This window comes from Alligator sinensis, unplaced genomic scaffold (genome assembly GCF_000455745.1).
Source record: "Alligator sinensis unplaced genomic scaffold, ASM45574v1 scaffold694_1, whole genome shotgun sequence".
Lineage (NCBI taxonomy): Eukaryota > Metazoa > Chordata > Crocodylia > Alligatoridae > Alligator > Alligator sinensis.
Window position 1 is genome coordinate 630662 of NW_005842339.1, and position 15450 is coordinate 646111.

Below are 15450 nucleotides of genomic sequence, written 5' to 3' on the forward strand. Positions count from 1 at the left end.
CCTGGCCCCACACACAGATCTGGGAGGCACACGACCCGCATTGCTCTCCCAGAGATGTACGCAGCAGCAGAAGCTCCACCCTCCCCCCCCGGGCCCCCTGGACTAACCACTTATGGCTTTTTTCCATGCCTCACCCCACCCCGGCTGAGCAGCACATCTGTGCTTTGGGTGTCTAACCACAGGCCAAACCAGCCACGCCTCAGTGCGTGACATTGTGGCTGTTTCCCCAACCTCCCATTATACACACACACACAATAACTTGGGGCCCATCCCACCCGAAGACCCTTCTGTCAGTGACTGGGGGTGGGAATTGTCTTTAAATATGGATCCAGCCCTTCCTTACCTAAACCATGTCCAAAATAATAAAGATATACATACATAAAACAACTTACACACTGACAAAAACAACCTAAATTGATACAGAATAACACTGGCTTTCCAGCAAGAGCACACATGCCATGTCAGTGAAATAAACACAAACAATATTCATGACACCCCACAAACCCCACCATGATCTATGACATGCAACCCCCTCTCTTCTTTAATGCAGTTAAAAGTTACATGTGTCTATAGCAAAACAAGTGTTTATATTTACTGCTGAAATCAGCATTTCAGTAGACCAACTACAAAACAGCCAGGAGGAAAGGACACAGATTTGACACTCTGGGACCAGACAGACTGGTGAGATTGGAATATCTATGAGAAAAAGGTACCAAGCAGCAAGACAGTATATGCAGGGAACAAAGTGAGAGAAAGCAATAAAAAAAAACATTTAGCAAGGGTTGGGATAGGAGAAAAACAAAACACACAGAAAGAGGAGATAAAATGAATATCTGTCAGCATTGTAATAATCTTCTTTTAAGTGACCAACACTTATCACATTTAAGAGATAGATAATTAGAGCTACTTTCTTCTCCGGACAAAGGCTGCTGCAGCTACAGATAGTTATGGAATGCAAATAAGGGAAAGTAATTATTTTGGCCAAAAATGGAAGAAAATGTCTGTAAAATAATCTCCTAAATTGGGCTCAATGCTATGAAAAAGAATGAGTGATTTTGTAGACCATATTTTAAAACTTATCTGGAATTTATTATATCTTATCTAAAATATTACAGCAAAAGTCAAGAAGCTGCAGTCTCCATGTTGCTTTTCATTAAAAAACCTGCAAGCAATGTTATAAAATATGAACATCACTCCATATATTTTCAAAAATAAAACCTGTAACCAAATAAGCTGTGGAAAGTGAATACATTATTACAGTTTTGCAATGTTAAATCTTATTTCTACCTTAGTAATGATGTAAAGAAATTTAAAAGCCAGATGTACTAGTGGAGGAGGAGACTCTTTGTCCCGAACTATATCCAATAATAATTTCATCAACCACTCTAGAGAAGGAAAAAAAGGAAGCATTAGTAGGTCATGCAAATTTAGCTTGCGGTTTCTCTAATAACAAAGAGCTAGTACATTGGCCAGTAGCGTAGGGATGCAGTCAGGTGCCCGGAGCAGAGGGGCAGTGACTTCTGGATGGCATGTGATTGTGACTGCAATAGTGTCACTGCCAGCAGAAGCCATTTTTTGTGACCCGCCTCAGGTCAGCACCTGAGGTGGCTGCCCTGTTAGCTTCGCCCTATTTATGCCATTGTACATAGCTATAAAGTGTGCAGTGTCCTGCTGTACCATCAACCACAGTAGCCTCAAAAGGCAAACAAAGACTTTTTAACAGCATCTCAAAGCATGTACACAAAAAAACAGACTGAGAAAACGTTCCTACCTAGATGTGGATCCAACAGGTGAGGCTGCTCCTGGTATTTGTCCATTATAACTAAAAAAGAAAAACTTTTTAAGTGGCAAGTGATTCAAATAGTATGTTCTAATCTAAAGCACTAATTTTAATTAATTATACACCCAGCTGTCTCGGACGGCCAGAGCCGACTCGAGGTGATTTAGAAATTGCTCGTTCGTTAGGGCGGGCTGGTGAATGGAGAGGCAGACAAGGTTTAATGGTTGCAAAAACTTTTACTTACGCCGCTTGTAGTTGCGACGCAGATGGTCCGGTCATCTGAACAACTACGTGAGTTGTTCCAGCTGGCGAGGCCCAAGCCAGTTAATCCGTCCGCAATTTAAGCCAGCGGGAAAAGGGTACGTCTGGGATTGCGCTCAGCGACGGAAAGAAGGATCGATAGGTGATCAGTCTATCGATCAGCTAGCCGCAAGTCAGATCTCTTTAGAGGCACTCTGCAGCGTGCTCAAAGTTCTTTGACTTGGGCGGAAGTCGCACGAAATTTTAAACGGCTAGCAAGCCAATTACTAGCTGCCACGTAGGAATAATTTAGAACTAGCCAATAGCGGGACACAAATTTGCATTCGAATAGCAGGAACTCTTTGCACCGTGCATTTCTGTGCTGCAAAGAAGAAATGCACCCTGCAAATTGGCGGGAACTCTCTTGCACCGAGGTTCTTCTGTGCAGCAAAAACCCTCGCTGTGCAAGAGGCTCTCATGTGGCAAGAAAATTCCATCGTGCCGAGGCACCAAAATCACTGGGTTGTGACACCAGCTACATAGCTGTGGTACAAAGCTTTCCCACCCTACTGGCTAACACAGGGCTGCCCAACTTACAAGTTCCCAGAGGCCACACACTACACCAAATGGGCTGCACCAGCAGGGGCCATGTGCTTTGGTGCACCCCACCTTAGCTGCATCATACATGCAAGCAGTCTTCCCCAACACATACCACTACACTTAGTGTGCAGGCAGCCCCCACCTCATCTCCTCTGCTGCACAGTGCTGTAGGCTCCCCCAGTGTCATGGGCTGCATTGTACCAACCCTGGGCTGAAGCAAGGAGTGAAAGCTAAGAGAGGAGGAAACTAGAGACTACAACTGCAGCACTAGCCAAAGAGATATGGGGACAGCAGCCAGGTGGGAGCCCAGGGGCTACCAGTTGAAGGGAGCCCTGGGCTAACTAATGCCATCACCCTCTATTGTATACCAGGTTTCTACCGAGTATTTTATATATACTAATGGACTGCCCATCAAGAATGACAGTGGGGTGGGAAGGGGGGGGACACCGAGTGCCGCCACCCACCATCCCATGCTGCCACCGCCTCCCAAGAGCGGAGGAGGAGGGGGAGAGAAGCTTGCCCCCTCCAAGGAGCAGGGCCGGTCTGTCCCCTCTGTCATGACAGCGCTCCGCTGTCCCACTCCGTCCCCACCATTCCCTCTGTCCCCCTCTGCCAACACTCTGCACCGCCGCTGCCTCCAAGCTTGAGAGTTCCAAGAGTTCCCCCCACCCCCTCCCACTCTGAGTCCAGCCCCGCGACACCCCACTCCTCCACATCCAGCCAACTCTCTGTGTGTCTGTCTGTGTGGAGCACTCTGATTGGCTGTTTCAGTAAGCATTGTGATTGCCTGCCGAGACAACCAATCAGAGTGCTCCGAGAGCGTTACAGACGCACACACGCACACACACACAGCCCTTTATATATATATATATAGAATATATCAGAAAAATTACTAGGACTATACATCTTACTCATGACTACCATCCATTACTGTTCCAACAACAGACATCCATAAATTCATGCCTAAGCCTCTTTCACGTTGCCAAAAGCCAACCCTCAGAGCACAGACAGATGAAGAAATGTGGGGTCCTTTTTGCATGACCCCATTGCAGAGCTCACTATAGCTCTCTCTTCCAAAAGACCAAGTTGGCAGTGGTACATTTCTGATGGAGCTTTGCAAAGTGAGGACACTACTATACTGTGTGGACTGTAACTGTTATAAGTAAACCAGCCTTGCTCTGCATATCCCACTTCCTACTGTTTACATCTCCTTGAATCCTGATCCTAAACCCACCCATTCTCCAGCTACTGCATTCTATTCCATCCCTCACCATCAACAGGTGCCAGTCTAAAAATCCCACAAATACACAATCACAGACTCCAAGTGAGGCAGAAACAAAGCTGCTGGATCCATTACCACACCAGTCCAACAGCAATCAATAGATCAGAAATGGTAAAGGCTCCTCCAACACTGAGGATGGATAGACATTAGACAGATATGGAGAAGCAGTCATAGAGCAAAAAGAGCTCCACCACTCAAATAACTACCTCTCTCCAACCCCTGGAGAAATGCCAACGCATATAGCTCAACTCTTAAGGGTCAGTGATTAAACCAGAATTTGGACATTGTAGTTCAGCATCATTTCAGATTTGGAAGGTGTTTTTTTACAATTATAAGGGATACTAGCTCTTTTTATAAGAAAATCAACGCTAATTTGTTCCCATAATTGATATACAAGACCTTCCTTCCCTCAGTTGACTGAAAAAAAATGTCCTAGTCATTATTGCCTATGACAGAGGTCAACAACCTTTTTAGGCTGTGAGCCAAAATGATCTAGTTCAGGTCAGCGGCAAGCAGGGGCAAATGCAGGGGATGCAGTGGTATGGTCATACACCTATTAGCCAACATAACTTATGTGCCAGACGGGGCAGTTCCCTACAGCCCCAGATGCCTGGGTCCCCTGAGAGTCAGCTAGAGCCCCTGGCTGGTCTGGCAAATCCAGGCAGACCCAGCATGAAGCACATGAAGAAAGGGGGGGGACACAGCCATGATCCCTAACTGAGCCAAAGGCAGTAAAAGCCCTAGGATGGCTTCATAGATTTCATAGACGTTAGGGCTGGAAGGGACCTCGAAGATCATCAAGTCCAGCCCCCTGCCCCACAGGCAGGAAGTCAGCTAGGTTCAAAGGGCCCCAGCAAGACCCAGCAAGATAAGCATCCAAGCGTTTCTTGAATAAGTCCAGAGTAGGAGCCTGCACCACTTCTGAAGGGAGTCTATTCCAGGTCCTGAGAGCTCTGACAGTAAAGAAAGTTTTTCTTATGTCCAGCCTAAAACGGTCTTGTAGGAGTTTATGACTGTTGGTCCTTGTTTTCCTTTGGGGCGCTCTGGTGAACACCCCTTGTGTACTTACAGGCAGTCACCAGGTCCCCGCTGAGCCTGCGCTTTTCCAGACTGAAGAGTCCCATGGCTCTCAGCCTCTCTTTGTAATGCCTATTCTCTTGCCCTCTGATCATGCGCGTGGCTCTCCTCTGGACTCACTCAAGCTTCTCGACATCCTTCTTGAATTGTGGAGCCCAGAATTGGATGCAGTACTCCAGCTGTGGCCTCACCAAGGCTGAGTACAGCGGGAGGATGATATCCGGAGATTTACTTGAGAAGCATCTATAGATGCAAGCCAGGGTTTTGTTTGCTTTGCCAGCTGCAACATTGCATTGGTTTATCGTGTGGTCAATCATGATCCCCAAGTTTCTTTCAGCAATGGTGCTAGCAAGCATGGTACTGCCGAGCCTATAAATATGCTGCTGGTTCCCCCGCCACCCCCCGAGGTGGAGTACCTTACATTTATCGGACTGAACATCATCAGGTTTTTGTCTGCCCACTTACTAAGCTTATCCAAGTCAGCCTGGATAACTAGCCTGTCCTCAGGTGTGGACGCAATGCCCCAAAGTTTAGTGTCATCGGCGAACTTAGCCAGTGCGCTTCTGACACCAATGTCCACATCGTTGATAAAGATGTTAAAGAGAACCAGTCCAAGGACAGAGCCTTGAGGGACACCACTGGTCATGGAGTGCCATAATGATTCGCTGCCATTGATCACTACTCTCTGGGTCCGACCTCAGAGCCAATTTCCCAGCCATCAGACTGTGGTGTAGCCAAGGCCACAGTTGGCCAATTTTTCCATGAGGAGGTCATAGGACACCAGATCAAAGGCTTTTTTTAAAGTCTAGGTATATGACATCAATCTCTTCTCCCTTGTCCAGGTGATACGTCACCTGGTCATAGAAGGAGATGAGATTGGTCAGGCAAGACCTAACCGTGACAAACCTGTGCTAGCTATCCCTCAGGATGTTGCCCTCAGCCAGCTTATCCAGAAGGGTCTCCTTGATAATTTTCTCGAGAATCTTACCAGGGATTGAGGTCAAGCTGACTGGCCTGTAATTCCTGGGATCTACTTTCCGCCCTTTTAGGGCTTCTGCCCTTATCTAGCCAGGGGCTGTGGGGAGTGCCTATTCAGAGTGCCAGGCATAGAAGCAGCAACAGCAGCAGCAGCAAGTAGGTCTTTACTACCTTCCCCTCCACTGAGTTTCCCCCACTAACATGGGGGATTCAGCTGCTGGGTACAGGGCTCAGATGGGGATGGTAGCAAGCAGTCCCCCTTCCAGCACCTGCTCCTGCCCAACAGAGGTCACCCAGGGGGACTGGGCAAAGAGAAAGATTCTGGAAGTGGAGACCCACCTACCATTGCTGTCCTCAGCCAAGCCTGGCACCCCATGCAACCACACACCTAAGTCCAGGGTGGAGCAGGCAGGAGCAGCCCTAGGGCTTCCCCCTCCTCCCAAGTTGGCCAGGGACAGCGACCATGCACTTATCCCCCTCTTCCTACGGTCAGAGGCAATCCTGGGCCAACCCTGATAGAGAGGGGGAGAAGGGAATGGAAGGATAGGTGAGGTGCTGCACTGCAGGAGACAGAGTCTTACCTGCTTCGGGGACTCTCCAAGAAACCATGGCAGCTGTTGCTGAGGCATGGTCTGCACTGGGAATAGGGGCGGTGGGGAAGATGTGTAGCCACCCCTTCAGCAGCCAGTCATCTCACACTTTCTGCTTTTCCAATTCCTAGATCTACCCATGGAAGCTAAACAGCAGCTGGCACTAGGACCCAGGCCACCACCACCACTTATCCCCAAAGCAACACATGGAAAGTGCCTGCTGCCCCACCACTGAAGCCCCACATCTGGGAGTCACGTCAAACAACTCTGCAGGTCAAGGCTTGCCAATCCCTGGCCTAGTATATTTGTCATGGCCTGCCTTTTCAGCTGGAAATAGTTACAAGACCCTTCTAAAGCAATCATTTCTAGAATCAAATCCTGTGCATTATCTATATTGTATATTATATCTTGGCCACATTTTTTTTAATTCAGGGATATTCTGACTTCAGCCCAAAAGCCTGTACTATGCATTTTAGTATGTATAATGCCACAAAGGCAACCTATCACAAGCTTTATAAATAAAGTATCTTTAATTTAAAGTAAAAACTAAATCCAATCTAAAGCATCAGGGGAAGAGAGAATTAGATTTCAGTAATGATCACAGAGTTGTTGAAGCAACACAAGATTCTTATCCGAGTAGTCAAAGGAACTTCAGATATCCTCTTCTCTATCTCTTTTATTTTGGAAATGGGGGAGGAAGAGACGATAGAAATGGGAGAGAACTCTTAATCCTTCCTTTTTCATGCCTTTATCTTTTTGAAAAAATATCTTGCTTTCTACATCTTTGCTCCTTTACTTTTGTTCATCTCTTTACTACTAGGAGCCTAGATGCAAGTAACGTTTAACAGCAATGCACTTGAAATGCCTCTAGATGGCACTGTAGAACTAAATAAAACATGGGAATCAACTTCAAGTTTTTTCTCAATCTGCTTGCACCTTGACACTAGTTCTTAGAATGCTACTGAGTACCACCGTACTATCAATCAATTAAAAGACTATCAAGTAAAAGACAATCTTCATAAAAATTAATATCCTATTCAGTCAGTGGCAATTTTAGCCATGAAGAAAGCATGTGAACAAATATAGCAATTACAGTCCAATGAACTCTACTGATTCCTACAACAATGCAGAGATTAAACACAGTTCAACATCCTGCTAGTCTGCTTGCCCATATTGCAATTCTGCAATCAGAAATGACTTCCAAGACTGTAATACTGGCAAGACTGAACTCAGAGTACACTTTTCAAGGTTATGATTTCACATTTTATATTTAAAAAACAAAACAAAACACACAACTGGAAAGAACATCAGAGGACTGAATAGGAATGAAACATTATTAATTATCCTGTAATTGATAATTATGGAATACTCTTCCCTATAAACTTTCTTCCTCACTTCAGGCAGTTAGTAACTGGCTTATGTCCTGGAGCATGAAACTGTACAGCTTATAATTGCTTAGCCTATCTAATGTGGCTGGGCAAGTTTTCATTTTGCTTATACAAAATGCGATCTCTTACCAACTTATGCTGCGTTCTGGAAATAAACAATAACTTGTGGCAGTAGATCTACAAGTGGTGTTGTGTAAAAAAGTATTTCTTATTGAGAGTTCTAAGCAGATAAAACATCAAATTCAAAAGGACAAGTACATGTTTTCATGGTACACATTAGGACTGTCACAGCACATTTTGAAAAAAATTAATCATCTGCTGCATGTTTCCTGAACAGGTGCAGTTAATTTACAACACAGGAGATGGTATGAGCAGTTTTGGTTACTCCCACCAAAGTGGTCTTTTTGTTTGTGATGAACCCTTGATGCCCTGATTATTTTGCAAGATGCCTGCCTCTGCTACACTTCGAATCTTTTGTTTGTTTTTACACCTTTAACTCTCTTCAAAATACATTTTGGCCCTTCCAGTTTCCCCCTCACATAAAGCCTGCTATCATTTATGCTCCTGTAGGCTGGTGTGATCCAAAGCATGGCTTCAGTCTGACAAAGTTATTACTCTTTAAATAGCACTTGATGAGTCTCACAGCAGAAATACACAGCTAAATCAAATTTTACTGCACATTTATGCGTGGATAACTTCGCTACATACTAAATATTTGAAAGAAATGTAGGGGTGAGGCCCAGACTACAGTTTCTGAGAAACAGTAAAGTGGAGTTCCTTCTTATGAACCACGCAAAAGTGTTCAAGAGTCCTCAGTAAAGTCCTTTCCAGACTATATTTTAAGTTCATAAGTACAGTATGTCACAACCCAAAGTTGTGGGTTTTTTTGTTTGAGTGTGCTTCGGCATCGCTAAATCATGTTCCCGCCAAACTACAGCTCTTTTGCATGGTGCAGTGTTCTGCTGCAACAGAGAACCCGCGTGCAGGAGCTTTTCCCGCCAGTTCTGTAGCTTTCTTTGCATAGTGCATTTCTTTTGCATTATAGCAATGCGTGATGCAAGGAGTCACTGCCATTTGTATTAGGATTCGCGCCACATTATTGGCCAGTCTTAATGTAAGCACAGGTGGCGGCTAGCTATTGGCTTGCTAGCCGTACAAAAGGCTTGGGTGGTTTCCGCCCAAATCGGAGAGAGAGAAAGCACGTGGAGTTCGGGAAAGGAGCGTGAGGATCTCTAAGCGCTGCTGATCCATACGAACCTAGCTTTTTCCTTAAGAGGGCAACAGAGGTTTAATTTGTCGAACCCATGGAGCTTCAACAACTCCGCAGGACTTATTTACCGTCCCCTCGGAGCCTTAACGACTCCGAGGCAACTAACCTCTAGCCTCTCCCCGTCGCCGATCGCAGCCCCGACGTATCACTATCCTCAGGACCCCATTCTAAAGGAGCGTGAGGATCTCTAAGCGCTGCTGATCCATACGAACCTAGCTTTTTCCTTAAGAGGGCAACAGAGGTTTAATTTGTCGAACCCATGGAGCTTCAACAACTCCGCAGGACTTATTTACCGTCCCCTCGGAGCCTTAACGACTCCGAGGCAACTAACCTCTAGCCTCTCCCCGTCGCCGATCGCAGCCCAGACGTATCCCTATCCTAAGGACCCAATTGTCGAGCCCACGGAGTTTAACAGCTCCAGGGGACCTGGGAACCGAGTAACACTCACGGAGATATATATAGCTGCTCCGTGGGAACGAATTCTTGAACCCCGCGGAGCCTGATTCACTCTGGGGTCAAGGAACCGAGTTTATTAGAGTCCTCCACCGAGAACTCAAGCGGAGCTGAGCCTGGAAAGCTGACCAGCCTACACCGCGACCACCTGGGGTGTAAGTAAATAATCTTTTAAATCAACCATTACGCCTCTGTGACTGATTCTAGCTCGAGCGTGCCATACCGCACCGCGGTATTTTCCAACCCCGTGTACCCGGGCTACCGGCCACAGCCTGTGTACACACAAAGACGGGCCCCCGGCTCGCACATGGCGACCCAGATGGGATCGGGAGAGAGCTTGCACATGGCGATCCAGGCGGGATCGGGAGTCGGCCCGCACACAGTATACCAGTGAAAGTTTGCTGACGCATATAGCTAAATGCCTTTTTTCAAAAATTTTCTGTATCATCCCCTAAATGGCAATGAGGGAAGTCCTTGCTGATAGCTAAAAACAGTGTACAAAGCAAGGGTAGTGACCAAATTACTACAATAACTACCAAACAAAAAAAAATCATATAAAACAAATAGTAAGATGATAGGCTCGCTGTTCATTCCTGGAACCTATAAGGAAAGTGGGGCTTGGGGATGCAGGCTGGGGGCTGAGCTGGCTTGGTGGGGAAGCTGGCTGCAGGAAGCTAGCTGGGGCCTGAGCCAGATCAAGAAGTGGGGGGCAGGGAGTGTGCCTCTGTGCCTGCTCCCAGGAGCAAGGCTGGGGGGCCAGGGCAGCAGTGCCCTTTCTGCAGGCCACACAAAAGCCACCTACCCAGACAGACAGCGAGGCATGGAGCAGCGGGTTCACACGCAATGGCCACCACTACCCTGTGCCACCGCCACTGCCACACCCCGCATTGCTTTGCAGAGGCCAATTGCCCTGCAGACACTTTGCACAGCCGCTTGAGCCCCTTCCCCCACCATCAGTGCCCCTCTGTGGGCCACACACATGCTGCCCAGCTGTCTGGGGGGGAGGGCTCACATGCGGTGACCGCCACCATTCCACACCGCCTCCACTGCTATGCTCCACGTTGTTTTGGCACAGCCGGTCGCACATATGGCTCTGCGGGCAAGCGGCATGGCAGCAATGGCACAGGGGGGTGCTTGTGGCAGCCGCTGTATGTGAGCACCCCCAGCCAGGTGGCATGTATGCAGCCCACAGTGGGGCACCAATGGTGGGAGGGAGGCGGGGATAAAACTCACATGCGGCAGCCACCACCACTGGCGCTACCACACCACTTGCCCGCAGAGCCAAGTGGACCATGTGGTCCGCAGAAGGGCACCACTGCCCTCACAGCCCTGCTCCTGGCTGCGGGCACAAAGACATACTCACCCCGCGCCACATTCTCCATCTGGCTCCACCAAGCCCCTTCCCTTTCCCCCACCCCACCCCACCCCATCCCCCCACACACATTTAACTGCTGGTGTGTGTCTATGCCTGCATGTGTGCGTCTGTGTCTGCATGTGTGCCTGAGTGTGGGGAGCTGAGGGGCTGTTGTGGGGGGAGTGAGGGGCACCAGCAGGGCTGGGGGAGCTGTGTGGGGCTTTTAATTTTAATCATGGATTGGGGGGTTTATCAGAGAATTTAGTTTTTTTATTAGAGAATTTGCAATTTTTTATCACGGAAAACCAGGATCCCTGTTTATCAGGTGCCTAACTGGTGTAGTTATCACCTGCTCAGAATTGAGTCTCTGCCAATATGGTAAGCAGGTTAAGGCTTTGGTGGCACATTTAATTTCTCTTGCTGTTTTTCAGTGGTATTTTTAGGATCTTTAGTATAAAAAAACTACAGTTTGTTATGGACTCTTCGGGGGTGAGTTGCAACTTGAGATATGTGGGGAGGGCTAAAGTAAATTCATAGATTCATAGATGTTAGGGTCGGAAGGGACCTCAATAGATCATCAAGTCCGACCCCCTGCATAGGCAGGAAAGAATGCTGGGTTCAGATGACCCCAGCTAGATGCTTATCTAACCTCCTCTTGAAGACCCCCAGGGTAGGGGAGAGCACCACCTCCCTTGGGAGCCCGTTCCAGACCTTGGCCACTCGAACTGTGAAGAACTTCTTTCTAATGTCTAGTCTAAATCTGCTCTCTGCTAGCTTGTGGCCATTATTTCTTGTAACCCCCGGGGGCGCCTTGGTGAATAAAACCTCACCAATTCCCTTCTGTGCCCCCGTGATGAACTTATAGGCAGCCACAAGGTCGCCTCTCAACCTTCTCTTGCGGAGGCTGAAGACGTCCAGGTGCCCCAGTCTCTCCTCATAGCCCTTAACCATACGAGTGGCCCTTCTCTGGACCCTCTCCAGGTTATCCACATCTCTCTTGAAGTGCAGCGCCCAAAACTGCATGCAGTACTCCAACTGCGGTCTGACCAGCACCCGATAGAGGGGAAGTATCACCTCCTTGGATAAATGTTTATGTCTATTATGTGGTTGCCAGAAATTGCAGGGGATTGGACTTAATGATGCCTGTGGTCCCTTCCATTCTTATGTTCGTCTTCTATGGAACATAATAAGGCACATACCAAGTGCCTTATTAAAGTATGTACCTTACCAATTATGTCAAAACAAAACAGATAAATATAGCAACTCAAGGTTAACATAAAAATAAGCCAAAAATGTATTTTTTGTCCCCTGACATTATGTAAATAATGGAAAAAGTGCATAGGACACATTTTCATTATTTCCATGTTTGCTTAAGACACTCATTACTGTGCAATCTGGCCCACCCAGCTCATAACTCCTTCATCCATCTCTGTTGCACTTACCAGCTATGGCAACTGTCACTTTAGTCCCATTAGACAAGAAGCCTGACATATGTCCCTATATCCCAGTGGTGCTCAACATTTTTCCCCCTGCCAACTGGATGGGCAATGCCTGGTCCAACTGCAGACAGGACAGTGGTTCCAGTCCAGCGCACAAGGCAGACAGCGGCCACCACCTGGCCACATGGGAGGGGGGATGGGAGGGGAGGAGCGGGACAGCCCCACAGCAAGAAAAGGAGGCTTCACCAGCCCCACAAGCACAAGGGAAGGGATGTAACCCACCCCCGCCAGGGAAAAGGGGGCATGGCATGGCTTGGCCCCCAGGGGAATGGGGCCATGTCCTGGCCTCACCCAAATCCCACAAAGAAAAGGGGTCATGGCCTGCCCCCCCTCCTTGGGGGGGAAGGGGGTATGGCCTGGCTCATAAAGAGTAAAAGGGTACAGCCTAGGCCAGCCCCCTGGGGGAAAGGGGGTGTGGTCCAGCCCCAACCCAGTTGGGGGCCGGGGGGCAGGGGAGCAACCTATCTCCAACCAGGAGTGCAGGTCTTGGGGTTTGAGAATTAGCCAGGGGGGAGGGTGGCTGTATTGGTGGCCACTACTCCCCCACGGCCAAATTTCCTGACTTGTGGGGAGCCCCGCAGGCCAGATGCAATGGTCCGCATGTCGCATTTGGCCTGCAGGCCGAAGGCTGAGCACCCCTGCTATGTCCTATAGGATATCAGATCACAAAAAAAATTATGTCACAAAGGTAGGGAGATGTAAGTATTATGGCACAAGCGAAGTACACTATACCAGGTAAGTACATCATTCACTAAACAACAGGTTTGTTGCTCATTACTTACATCGTACCAAATACTGCTTTCTGTGAGGTATGCAAAACTGCTTAGGTGCACAGCATCTTTCAGCCCCACTGTCTGTTTGTAATTTCACTGCGTAACTGACTGCTTTGCAACTAACTGTATTTCATTTAAACTACACCAGAAATAGTAAAGGGGGGAGAACTGTCACAGTGCTGATATTAGAGGCCTTGAATATGAACAGGGCTACTCAGTTTCACAGCTGTTCTCTCTCACCATTTTCAAGGCTTTTAATACCAATCCCAAAGCCTTGCCAATGTCAGATTCAGAGCTGCTAATACCACAATATGAAAAAAAAACTATAAACGATGTCAGTAAGTTTGCAGGGCTGTCACTGCCATGGTACTAGCAACCCTAAAACTAATGAGTCCTTTCATTTATAAAGCTTCTAAAAGCAGGCCCAAAACTACTGGAAACCTTGAAAGCGAAGGGAACTTCTGTCTGCCTCAGCTGTGGGGTGCTAATGACACACAACTGCATGGCAGCGGCAATCTTTCTCCTTCTGAGGATTTCATTGAGACTAGGACTGAACCCATTTGTACAGATTACACGTTAATACAGATTAACGTCCTCAAGTCATTTGAGGAGTAACTGTAAAACCAGTGTTTTCTGGAATGGTGTTTTTGGTGCATCAGAAAGGTTTTGCATCACATCCCACATTACTGAGCCAGCCCCACCAGAGGGGACGGATCTCTCTGGAAGGGGGATGCGAGTCAACAAGGCCAACCTTCCTCCAACTCACTCTCAGATGACAGGGCTCTAGGACAGCGGTGTCAGGTCTGATCGCCCCAACAGGGCCCAATTCAGCCGCGTGGGGAACAAGGGCCTGACCTGGCTGCGTGGGGCGCGGCCCAGCAGCAAGGGGCTTCGCACTTGGCAGTGGGGGGGAGCACATGAATCACCCCCAAAATCCCGAGCGGCTGGCGAGCTAAGCACCCTGGGCTACACGCCCCGCGCGCGGCCCCTGCTCCTCGCACGGGAGGCGGCCTCGGGAAAGGGGATGGGGGAGGGGGATGGGCATCCGCCCTCACCTATGAACTTCTCCACGGCCGTCTCGCGAGCCACCAGGTCCCCGCAGACGCCGCGCAGGTTGCGGATCAAGCCGCTGGATCACGTCGGGCTCGCGGCTCCCGCTGTCCTCCTGCGCCGAGCCATCGCCGTCCGCGTCGCCCAGCGCCATAACCCGAGCGCTCCCCGGGCCGCGTCACCCCAGCAACTGCCGCTCGCTGTCTGCCGGGCCCAACCGCTCCGCCTCCGGGCTACGGCGCGCCGCGCGGGACAAGAGAGGTCCGGGGCGGCTCCGTCCCCGAACGCGGCCCCGCCCGCCCGCGGGGTGGTTGGGGGGGGTAGGAAGTGGGTCCTCTCCCGGGCCTGGTGAGCCACGCTCCATAGAGCAGGAGCTGGCTGCCCTGGTTCCCCTGCTTCACCTGTTGGTTGGGGTTTTTTTGGAAATATAGACGCATCATCTAGCAAAAGCTTTTCTTCACACACCTTATGCCACATTTAAAACCTATGCACCTGTTACTATAAACCCGCACTCCCACCCACCAGTCTGCAGTCCTTTCCCTAACCCACGGGGTCTCAAATGGTGGGTCGCGACCCACCTCGGGGTCACAAGCAACTTAAAAGGGGGCCGCAAGCTTACCACGCCCAGGGAAGCGGTGTGCGGCGACGGCACAGAGCGGTGGACGGTGGCACCGGCGGCTGGCATGGGCGAGCTTCCTGTCCCCCGCTGCCATCCAGCACTGAGGGTCGTGGTATCACAAAGTTTGAGCGCCCCTGCCGTAGCCCAATCGCAGTCTCTTAGTCCTAGCCCCGATTTTGGGGTTTACATTCTCAGTCCATTCGCTGTCCTTGTCGTTGTCGCTGTTGCTTCCACTACTGCTGTCATCGGCGCTGACTCCAGGTCCGGTTGTGTCACTGGCCTCTTCATTATCCCTGTCTACTCCCCCTCTTGGTTGGTCTTTGAAAAGCTGTGCCAAGTGTCCCTTTGCCAGGTGGAGTTGGCTGCATCTTCTCCATCCTCTCCCACCAATTTCCGGTAGTAGGACTAGAGTTCACACAGAAACGTTTTAGCAGTCTGTTTCCTCCAGCTCCATGAGTCTGTACATCAGGAGGTTCCTGGACTTCCACAGGGCGCTC

General features: G+C 49.0%; 1 protein-coding gene across 1 annotated transcript in view; it reads right to left on the bottom strand.

The window, feature by feature from the left end:
• The window catches only part of TBCD (tubulin folding cofactor D), a 219281-nt gene extending 204703 nt beyond the window's left edge, over positions 1-14578 (bottom strand). Inside the window, 4 exon segments of the mRNA XM_006028735.3 lie at positions 1288-1385; positions 1772-1822; positions 14340-14416; positions 14418-14578. Coding sequence (XP_006028797.3) covers positions 1288-1385; positions 1772-1822; positions 14340-14416; positions 14418-14488 — 297 coding nt within the window. The 5' untranslated portion in view covers positions 14489-14578.
• Between the last annotated feature and the right edge of the window lie 872 nt (positions 14579-15450).